The following is a 12,099-nucleotide window of genomic DNA, read 5'->3' on the forward strand; positions in this document are numbered from 1 at the left end:
GGAACAGTTTCCAAGCATCGTCTATGTGTCAAATGCAGCAAAGGTCTGGTGTGAGTTCAAGGAGAGGTTTGGAAAATCTAATTTGGCTAGATTCTATCATCTTTGGACTCAAATTGGAACCCTAACTCAAGGTACTAATTTTGTTACCACGTACTTTACTAAAATAAAAGTCTTATGGGATGAACAAGACACCTTAATACCAGGTAAAGAATGTAATTATAAGGAATTAGAACCATTTTTGAAATGGTCTATCAGCAACGTCTAGTGCAATTTCTAGTAGGATTAAATGATACATATGCTCACGTTCGCAGCCAAATTTTGTTGAAAGTACTAGTGTTATCAGTAAATCAAGCATATACCTTAGTGATACCAGAAGAAAGCCAAAGGGCACTTGGTGTAATGGACATGAATAAAGAGTCATTGACCATGTTAGCTAGCAAGGGACAAATGATGAAAGGCAAAATTTTAGGTGTAATCTGTAAACATTGTGGGTATAGGAGGCATCAAAAGGAGAATGGCTACAAAATTATGGGATATCCACCTGATTTCAAGAGCAAAAGAAAGCCAATGCAGGGTGCTGGTGGCTTCAAGACTTATGGTAATAATGCAACAGTTGAAGGAAATAATGCTGCCGAAGGGAACAGTTCTACTAGGAGCCAGTCTCAAGGCCACTACTTCACAAAGGAGGAGTATAAGCAGCATGTGGACTTGCTGAACAAATATTCAGCTGGTGATTACAAAGTCAACATGGCAGGTATTGTTTCCATGTTGTCGAATGATTGTCTCTTTGAATGGATCATTGACTTAGGGGCCTCTCATTATATCACTTCCTGCAAGGAGAAACTAGCCGACATCAACAAACTAGGAAGTTCGGAAAGTAAAAAAGTGCAGGTACCAACTGGAAACAGGTCATAAATAACAGATATAGGAAGTGCAATAATCCTAGAGGTACAGAGGATAAGATATGTTCTACATGTGCCAGACTTCAAGTTCAACCTACTTTCAGTTTCAAAACTGATCAAGGATCTTGTTTGCACTATTAAATTTTTTCCTGACTTGTGTCTTTTATGAGGTCTTTACAGTGGCAAGGTTATGGGGATTGGTAGAAAAATAGATGGTCTTTACATCCTTATAGGAGTAATAAAACCAGTAGCAACAGCAACAATGATAAAAGGAAACTATAACACAAAATTATAGTTTTGTGTTATAACACAAAATTCAAGATTAGGACATCTCTCCATGAAAGCAATGCAGCACATTCCTATCATAAAAGGTTTAGAAGATGGGCATAATCAACAGGGGTATCAAATATGCCCAATGGCAAAGCAACACATGTCAACAGTCCCAGATAGCACAAGTAAAATAGACTGTAGTTTCCAGCTGATACACCTAGATGTTTGGGGTCCTTATAAGCAGTCTACATATGATAAAAAATTATTACTTTGTCACAATTGTTGATGACTATAGTAGATATACTTGATTATGTTTGATACAGTCCAAATGTCAAGTGATAATTGTATTGACAAATTTCTTTTCAATGATAAAAATCAGTTTGGCATGAATATTAAAGTACTGAGATATGACAGTGGTATAGAATTCTTCAATTCTAAATGTAGTGCTTTATTTTCTGCTCTTGGAATAGTTCATCAAAGTAGTTGCCTATACACTCCACAACAAAATGGTACTGTGAAAAGGAAACATAGACATATTTTGGAGGTTGCAAGAGATTTAAAAATTTAGAGTTCAGTCCCAATTAGATTTTGAGGAGAGTGCATTAGGACTGTAGTTTACCTAATTAATAATCTTCCAACTGCAATCCTCAAAGGCAAGTCACCTTATGAAATACTTCATAGCAAAGCACCAAAACTAAAATATTTGAGGGTGTTTGGATGTTTGTGTTATGCCAGTATCTTACCAAGAGAGGATAAATTTGCTATAAGAGCAAAAAGAACGGTATTTATGGGCTATTCAAAAACACAAAGGGGTATAGGTTGTATGACTTGGAGTCTAAGTCTTTTTTGGTAAGCAAAGATGTTTCCTTCACGGAAAGGAACTGTGGAGACAATGGAGATGTTGTCGTGTACCTGTTGGATCCATTTCCAACTGAGAGCATGGATCCTAGCAGGATCTCAAATTAACAACTCAGCTGATGAACATGACATAATGTCTGACACCTTTTCAGAAGGAACACATTTGGAAAACACAACAGATCTAGAGGAAAACCTTGACAATTCAGAGACAAATTTCAATCCCAATTGTAAGGATAGTATCTCAAATTCCAGTATACCAGCTGAGATGAACCAATAACAGGCTGTCACAAATGAACAAAATGCAGGTGAACAGTTTGTTGAACAAACTGTAGGTGAACAGTTTGTTGAACAAACTGCAGGTGAGCAACTTGAATAGTTAGCTGTAGGGGATCAATCTGATAACCAAGAATCAAACAGAACTAGACCTAATAGAGTCTCTAAGCCTCCTATATGGATGAAAGACTATGTTACTGGGAAGAAGACTTCAGCCTTATGTCAGTATCATATTACTGCTCATATATCTTACAATTATCTACCGGAATCCTATCTATCCTATGTTGGTCTTGTCTCAACTGTTGCAGAACCAAGAAGTGTTAAGGAAGCAGCTCAAGATAAGAAGTGGATAAAAGCCATGAGGCAGGAAATAACTGCCTTGGAGGACAACCACACTTGGAAAATTATTGATCTCCTAGTAGGTAAACAAACTGTGGGATCTAAATGGATATATAGAATTAAGTACAAAGCCAATGAAAAAATAGACAAACACAAGGCCAGACTAGTGGTGTGATGGCCCGAAAGGTAATCTCTTATTTTAGAAGTCAAAATTATATTTCGAGGTCTTAAAACCTCTTTTTGCCTTACCTCGATTTCGGTGCGCAGTCCGGACGCATTTCCGGAAAACTTTTATGTGAAATTTAAGGAAAATAATGAATTTAGCCTTTAAAAATTAATTAAAGTTGACTTTGGTCAACATTCTTAGTAAACGGATACAGACCCATAATTTGACGGTCTCGTAAGGTCCGTAGTAAAATATGGGACTTGGGCGTATGCTCAGAATTGAATTTTGAGATCCCTAGCCCGAGAAAAGTATTTTTAAAGAAAATTATTAACTGGAAAATGTAAAGTCTTTTAGAAGTGAAATGATGCGTGTTATTGATGGTATCAGGCCCGTATATTGGTTCCGAAGCTCGGTATATGTTTAAAATAATAATTAAATCGAATCAGTAAAATTTGGTAAGAATCGGAGATGATTTGGTATAAATCGGACCTTTAGTTGAGAAAATGAAAATTTCAATGTTCTTAAAGAATTTCATAAATTTGAGGTTAAATTCATAGTTGTTGATGTTATTTTGATGATTTGATCGCACGAGCAAGTTCGTATGATGTTTTCAGACTTGTGTGCATGTTTGGTTTGGAGCCCCGAGGGATCGGGTGAGTTTTAGATAAAACACGGGGTGATTTGGACTTAGGAAAATTGCAGTTGTGCATCTGGTATTTTTACCTAGGCCTCGATCAGGCTTCGCAATTGCGAGATCAGGCTTTGCAATTGCGAGATGGTCAGGCTTAGCAAATGCAACCAAAGTGTCGCAATTGCGAACCAAGCCTGGGCAGGCCCTCATCGCAAATGCGACCTTTGGGCTGGGAATTGCGAAGCCCCTTCATCGCAAATGCGACATCCCCTTCGCAAATGTGAAGTCAGCATGTTTTTAAAGGGTTCGCAATTGCGACATCTGCGACCTGTTAAGAGAGATTTTAACAGGATTCTTCTTCATTTTATAACTTTTTCAAACCCTAAACTCCCATAGGCAATTTTCTTAAAGAGAGTTCTTCTCCAAATCATAGGTAAACGATTTCTAACTTATTTTCTTAAATCTATAACATCTTTTTACATGATTTCACTTCAAAATCTAGGGTTTTCATGGGAAAATTGGGTGTTTGGGGTAGAAATTAGGATTTTCAAAATTTGGGGATTTGGACCTAGATTTGAAGTCCGGTTTCAAAACTAATTGCATATTTGAGTTCATGAGTGAATGGGTGATCGGGTTTTGACCAAGCGGGTCCGGATTGACTTTTTTGAGAAAACAATGAAAAATATATTTTCATGCATTAGAATTGGTTTATTTAGCATTTTTTAATATTATTAAATAAATTATGACTAGATACAAGCGAATTGGAAGTGGAACCGAGAGGTAAAGCGGTAGTCGAGGCTTAATCTTGTCTGTGGATTTGAGGTAAGTGTTTGGCCAAACCTTAGCTTGAGGGAATAGGCATTGTGGTCTTATTTGCTATGTGTTAGTATGAGTACGACGTATAGGTGTGGTGACGAGTATCTATACGTTGGTATCAAGCATGCCCGTGGGTCTTATACCATGATTGTTATGACTCTATTATGCACTATCCATGCTTAAATTGATAATTATCGATGTTGAACAAAGCTTATGAAGGTTTCTTGGTAATTGACTATTGTTGAGTATTGACTCAAGTTGAATTTCATTTTGTGAAGTAATTATTGAAAACGAGATTGGTTATAGCTGAATCCCTTGCTGGGATATTATTGTTGATATTGTTGATTCCCTTGCCGGGACATATTGTTTCTATCGTTTGGGTGAGGAAGAGTGTAAAGCACGAAGGATGATGTCGTGCATGATATTGTGAGTGAGTGTAATGCACGAAGGGTGATGTCATGTCGATATTATGAGTGTTAATGCACAAAGGGTGATGTTGCATCATAATTTGAGAGTTAATGCACGAAGGGTGATGTCGTACCGATATTGTGAGAAATAATTCACGAAGGGTTATCCCTTGCCATGATTATGAGAGGTAATGCACGAAGGGTGATGCCATGTCGTTTCTGTTATTTCATATGGTGAGGATGAGAGTAAAAGCACGTAGGGTGATGTCGTGCACGTGTTACTGTTTCATTGTTCGTGTTGATATAAATATGTTCATTATGCTTCTTTATTGATGCATCTTTATTGGTTAATTGTTAGAATCTGATATTCCCCACAGCATGTCCCTTTCCTACCTTATTCTATTGATTCCTATTACTATGTTTCTGTTTGTACATGATTTAGTTGCACATGTATATGTAATTGTTGCGTCCTAGCCTCGTCACTACTTCGCCAAGGTTAGGCTCGACACTTACTCAATACATGGGGTCGATTGTACTAATACTACACTCTGCACTCTTTTGTGCAGATTTTGGTACCAGACCCGGTGAGTAGCTGAGGTAACTACCTTCAGTCTAGGGAGACCAAGGTAGATCTGCTGGCGTTCGTAGAGCCTAAAGTCCCCCTTCCATGTTTTAGCTTTCTGATGTCTCTTTCATTTTGAGAACAGTTGTACTTTTTTTTTCAGACTTGTGTTTGTAGTAAAAATCTTAGTCGTTCATGAAATTATGACACCAGATTCATGGTAGACATGTATTGGATTATTCGGATTTGTTATAACTCTTCTGTGCCTTTCATTTGTTTAGCTATAGTTGTTGTTTATATCTGTTTGGGTTGATTGCTAATGGGTTAAAACCTTAATAGTTGGCTTGCCTAGGTTTCACGAGTAGGCGACATTACGACTCCCGAGGGTGGGAAATCTGGGTCATGACAAGTTGGTATCAGAGCTCTAGGTTGCTTTGGTCTCACAATTCACGAACAAGCTAGGTAGAGTCTAAGGGATCGGCACAGAGACGTCTGTGCTTATCCCCCAGAGGCTACAGAGCTTAGGAATAACTTCACATCTATTCTTCTTTGTCGTGCGATTTGACTTCTCAATACTAATTGAACTTCTACGCTGTCCTTTCGCAGATGGCGAGAACACGTGTTTCTTCATCCGCTGATCAGCAACCCGAGCCCCCAGTAGCAGCTCCTACGAGGCACAGAGGACGGGGCCGAGGCCGTGCTAGAGGCCGAGGAAGGGGCAGGGCTCAGCCTAGAGCAGCATTAAAATATTTGAACACTCATATGAGTATAAATGATGAATTTAGATGAATAAATCATTGTAAAGTAATATGAGGGGTTCATCGCTACCCTGGTACTCTAGGATGCTCTGGTCCGTCTAGTGGGACTTATGGAGAGTATCGCCCAGGAAGGCTTACTTCCTGTTGCACCAGCCATCTCTCAAGCTGGGGGAGGAGCACAGACTCCTACTAGTCGCACTCCGGAGCAGATGGCTCCCCCGTTTCAGATTCCAGCAGCTCAGGCAATTGGGGTAGTTCAGCTGGGTGTTGTGGCTCAGACCGAGGATAGAGCAGCTATGTTTGCTGATGCTTTGTGGAGGTTGGACAGGTTCACCAAGCTCTTCACTACTATTTATAGCGGTACATCTTCAGAGGATCCCAGGACTATTGGACAGCTATCATGAGGTTCTGCGGAACATGGGGATAGTGGAGGATTGGGGTCGACTTTGTTGCTTTTCGTCTATCAGGTTCTGCCAAGACTTGGTGGAGGGATTATTATTTGGCTAGACCAGCTGGGTTACCAGCTTTGACTTGGGTTCAGTTCCCTCAGCTATTTCTGGAGAAGTTTCTACCTATCGCTCAGAGGGAGGACTATTGTAGGCAGTTTGAGCGTCTTTAGTAGGGTTCTATGACCGTCACTAAGTACGAGACCAGATCCATTTCCTTAGCTAGTCATGCTCTTATCATACTTCCCACCGAGAAAGAGAAGGTGAGGAGGTTCACTGAGGGACTCACTCAGCTGATTCGATTGCGGATCGCTAAGGAGACAGGGAACGAGATTTCTTTTAAGGATGCGACCAATGTGGCTAGGAGAGTTGAGATGGTTCTATTATAGAGGAGTGGTCAGGGGTCTGAAAAGAGGCCCCGCCATTCTGGCAGGTTCAGTGGTGCCTCATTTGGAGGAAGGGATCCTTTTGGTAGAGGCCATTCTTCCAGGCCGTTTCATTTAGCACTTCAGGCTTCTCATGGTGCTCCAGGTGGCCATGGTTCTCATATGCAATATTCTGATCAGTTTCCCTACAGTACACTACCAGCTCCTTTCAGTGCACCGCCACTCCAGAGTTTTCAGGGTGGTTACTCAGGTTGTTAGGGTCATTAGTCCCAGCAGCCGAGGGCAGGTTACACTTGTGGCAATACGAGGCATATTGCTAGATTTTGCCCTCGAGCACCGAGCAGCTCTCAACATCAGGGTTCCCATGCCGTGGTTCAGGCACTAAGTGTTCCACTGCCCGCACATAATTTCCTAAATAAGCAGGCAATTGCATGTCTCAAACAACAGTATTTCAGACACTTTTGAAGTCTTATAGTAGGATATCTAGGTGAGCACAAAGCAGAACATATGCAGTGTTTTATTAAAGCGAGGAAGAAGATACTTAATTAGTTGCTTACTGATTTAAGGACTAGCTTAATCTGGGCAATTCACGAACAGTTAAACAAAGCATAGTTTTATAATTTCAAGACTTTAATCGCCCTACAGGCTTGCCTAGGCGTGGATCAAAGATGTCCTATGAACATGATATCTAATCGTTAATCAGAACCGTAATAGACCAGTAAACGTTTTAAGCAGGCGGTTTGGTTCATTAAGTGCTATAGGCATGCTGTCTAGGTGCTGAAAATAATCACAAATGTTACAAAACTAATTTTACATATATAAGCCTGATATCTAGGTGCTAGGATTGCTTTTATACTTATTTCCTATAGGAATGATTGCTACTAAGGAAACTGATTTTTATACGATTTGATTGTAGGCGTGATATCAAGGTGAGTGCAATAAAAAGTCCTAGAATATGGTTTCTAATGCACGTAGGAGAATGTATGAACATGATTGTTAAGGCTGAATTAACAACAGCCTAGAGATAGGATTTCTAGCACGGATATGAATACGCATAAATAGAAAGTTAGAGCAAATACATGATGAACCTATAGGCATATTTTCTAATGCAAGTAGATAATCATAACAGTCCTAAGAGCATGATTTCTACCCGATTTCCCCACAAGACATATATAAAAGTCCCTCCCATTTTACTAATATCCCTAATATTTATTTTATAAGAATTATTATTACAGACCCAAAATGAATGAATGAATTACAGAAATGAAACTACTAAACTATAGGGAGCCTGAATAGGCCTAGATAGTAAACCTGAAAAGCCAAGCCTTCATCCAAGTATGAACATGCCAATATTCTCATAGTGCACCCAATGGTATCCTGGTGTGTCAAAGTTCCCAAGGTTCCTCAGGGACCCCGAGAAATGCTCACACCAGAAAACTTTTTAAAGATACCTCTTATGAGCAAGTTTTGGAGAGCCAGCCCCAGTGTGTCAAAGTTCAGAGGAGTCTCATGGACTCCTAGGCAATGCTCACACTGGAGGGGCAGGACCCTAGATGTTCTAAGAGTAGGAGTTGAAAACATGAGATAGTTTTGAGAAAATAGTTTTGGATTTTCAGGAGGAAGGAGCAAACAGAGTCATTCAACACTTAGAAAATTCCAGCAATCCAACAATTAGGGATGGGCATCGGTCGGTTCGGTTATGAATATTATCGGTTTTGCCTATCGATTATCAGTTTACAAATATCATAACCCGATAACCAAACCGATAAGATATTGGTTATCGGTTATCGATTAATCGGTTATCTATCATTATCGATTCGGCTATCGGTTTACCTGATAAGATAAAACAACTAAAACAGTTTCACAATGTATAAAACTGTTTCGCAATGTATAAAATAGTTTCGATATAAAATTGTTTTGCTAAAATAATTTTATAAGATTTGCAATGTATACAACAGTTTCGGTAAAATCAGTGTTCTTAAGATCTTCTTTGTTGAAACGACTAGCAATAACTCTTTGTGCATTGATATCTACTTTTTTACTCTAGTACAAAATTATGTATATAGATTAAAAATTTTATTAGTTATGAAATACAAATTTTATAACAAGTGACACAAGATAACTTTATAATAGCTCAACAATTAAAGCACAAGACAAATCTCACTTCAACTTTCAAACAAAGTAAGTGAAATCCAGAGCCAGAATGCTTTCAAACAAACTAAGAAAAAGATGAAGACGAAGCAACTAAAAACTTACACGAAGAATGAAGATGAAGATGAACAATGCAACTGAGAAATACGACTGAAGAGTGAAGTGAAGATACGACTGAAGAATATGATGGATCTGAGAAATGAAGTGAAGATGCGACTAAAGAGTGAAAGAAAGAAGCTGAGAAATGCGACAGACATCGGCCTGAGTCTTGACGAGTTGACTAGTGAGGGCGTGAGGCGGAGAAACTGAGAAAGGTAGGGAAATCAAAGAGTGAACTATGAATTATGAAACCCTAGTATGTATATAATTAAGGGTAAACTAGTAAATTAGTTAATCCTTATTGGGTTATCGGTAAACATGCTTATTAGGAACAATAAACATAAAGTACATGGATCTAATGAAATAAAAGTAGACATGTTGCTAACAAGAGACACATAGTTTAATTGAATAACAGTAAACATGTGGATAATAGGAAACACATAGTTTAATTGAATAGCAGTAAACATGCTGATTAGGGAAATATCACTTAAATTAGGGAGAATCTCATACAAAATCAGTCAACATGCGGGATTGAAGTTAAATAAGGTAAGCAATAAGTCTAAAGACCATAGATTAGACAAATTAATCTAAATAAGGCAAGTAGTGCCAATTAAAAGTCATAAATGAGAAAAATAGGTAAACTTACGGGGAAGTTCTAATTTTAACAGGAAAAATATAATTTTAACCCCAAGTAAAATCGGTCAATCTATTTTGATTGACAGAGATAAACAATAACGGGAAAAAAATTGAAGCGAATAGTGAGACAATTGAACAAACAAAGGACTAGAACATAGGCATGAAAGAGTCAGTAGAACTAGTAAAGATAATCAGATTCAAACACTTAGAAACTTTAGAAAAGTTTTGCAAAAACAAGAAGAAATGAAACCTTAGTTTTAGAGAACATTAGGATCGATTAACAATAGGGGAAAATAGAAAATCTTTAAGAAAAAATGTTGTAGGAATTCGAAATCTTTTCTGATTCAAAAGATTTGAACAGCAAATAACAGGGAAGCAAAACCCTAATATAGAGGGATACTGAAATTGATTAACAACAAAGAGAACAAGACTTTTTTTAAAAGAAGAACACTGGATAAACTAAAAATCACTCCAGATCTACAAAGATCTGAAAATATCCATGTGGAAAAGATGAGGGTTTTGAGAAAAGGGGCGGGGTAAAGAAAAAATCTTACCACAACCACAGAACCAACGATACTCACAAATGTTTGATGAACACAAGGCGGTGTTCATAAAGAAACAAAAAACCTGGGTCGACTCTAAGTCGAACCTCTTCGAAGTTCCTTCAGAAAATAATGAGAATCCAGCAACCAGCAGAAGTAATAGGTTAGAAAGGGTAGCAAAACACCAAAACTTCATATCTAGTCGGGGATCGAAGGGGTTTGGGAGATTTAAGGGGTGAAGACACTAGTGTTAGGGATGGTTTCAGAGAGAAAGGAGAAGAAGCGAGATTCAAGGGCGGTGTGTTATAACAAATGATTAGGGTTAGGGGGTTGTTTGGGTTAAAAAGGGAAAGGGGAATTGTGGACCGTTGATCTCAAAGATCAACGGCCATGACTAGGGGAAATTTGGGTCAGGTAGGGGCTATTTTAAGTTGGGCTGGGGCGTATTGGGTTTAATTGGGCTAAGGGGTCTGAATTCAAACTTAATAAAATGGCTATTTGTTAAATACCCAATTAATTAATAAAATAATTTATAAAAATATCTAATTAAATGATAAAAATATTTTTTATGCATGAAGGTCATTTACAATAATTACTTAACATTATAAAAATATAAAAAATCATTTTTTGTGTAGATAAAGTAGTTATATGTATGTGCCATTATTGCAAAATATGCACTTATAGTCTTAAAAAATACAAATGTAATTTTAAAAATGCAATTAAAATATTTGAACACTCATATGAGTATAAATGATGAATTTAGATGAATAAATCATTGTAAAGTAATATGAGGGGTTCATCGCTACCCTGGTACTCTAGGATGCTCTGGTCCGTCTAGTGGGACTTATGGAGAGTATCGCCCAGGAAGGCTTACTTCCTGTTGCACCAGCCATCTCTCAAGCTGGGGGAGGAGCACAGACTCCTACTAGTCGCACTCCGGAGCAGATGGCTCCCCCGTTTCAGATTCCAGCAGCTCAGGCAATTGGGGTAGTTCAGCTGGGTGTTGTGGCTCAGACCGAGGATAGAGCAGCTATGTTTGCTTATGCTTTGTGGAGGTTGGACAGGTTCACCAAGCTCTTCACTACTATTTATAGCGGTACATCTTCAGAGGATCCCAGGACTATTGGACAGCTATCATGAGGTTCTGCGGAACATGGGGATAGTGGAGGATTGGGGTCGACTTTGTTGCTTTTCGTCTATCAGGTTCTGCCAAGACTTGGTGGAGGGATTATTATTTGGCTAGACCAGCTGGGTTACCAGCTTTGACTTGGGTTCAGTTCCCTCAGCTATTTCTGGAGAAGTTTCTACCTATCGCTCAGAGGGAGGACTATTGGAGGCAGTTTGAGCGTCTTTAGTAGGGTTCTATGACCGTCACTAAGTACGAGACCAGATCCATTTCCTTAGCTAGTCATGCTCTTATCATACTTCCCACCGAGAAAGAGAAGGTGAGGAGGTTCACTGAGGGACTCACTCAGCTGATTCGATTGCGGATCGCTAAGGAGACAGGGAACGAGATTTCTTTTAAGGATGCGACCAATGTGGCTAGGAGAGTTGAGATGGTTCTATTATAGAGGAGTGGTCAGGGGTCTGAAAAGAGGCCCCGCCATTCTGGCAGGTTCAGTGGTGCCTCATTTGGAGGAAGGGATCCTTTTGGTAGAGGCCATTCTTCCAGGCCGTTTCATTTAGCACTTCAGGCTTCTCATGGTGCTCCAGGTGGCCATGGTTCTCATATGCAATATTCTGATCAGTTTCCCTACAGTACACTACCAGCTCCTTTCAGTGCACCGCCACTCCAGAGTTTTCAGGGTGGTTACTCAGGTTGTTAGGGTCATTAGTCCCAGCAGCCGAGGGCAGGTT

The 12,099-nt window shown here is 39.1% G+C and overlaps 1 protein-coding gene across 1 annotated transcript in view; it reads left to right on the forward strand.

Moving 5' to 3' along the window:
• The first annotated feature begins 243 nt into the window (after window positions 1-243).
• LOC142163012 (uncharacterized) overlaps window positions 244-12,099 on the forward strand; it is a 33,474-nt gene continuing 21,618 nt past the window's right edge. Inside the window, exons 1-4 of the mRNA XM_075220259.1 lie at window positions 244-891; window positions 2,032-2,257; window positions 2,336-2,389; window positions 2,612-2,721. Of these exons, the coding sequence (XP_075076360.1) occupies window positions 244-891; window positions 2,032-2,257; window positions 2,336-2,389; window positions 2,612-2,721 (1,038 nt within the window). The remainder of the gene's footprint in view (window positions 892-2,031; window positions 2,258-2,335; window positions 2,390-2,611; window positions 2,722-12,099) is intronic.

The sequence above is a fragment of the Nicotiana tabacum genome, chromosome 8 (assembly GCF_000715075.1).
Source record: "Nicotiana tabacum cultivar K326 chromosome 8, ASM71507v2, whole genome shotgun sequence".
NCBI classification, from domain to species: domain Eukaryota; kingdom Viridiplantae; phylum Streptophyta; class Magnoliopsida; order Solanales; family Solanaceae; genus Nicotiana; species Nicotiana tabacum.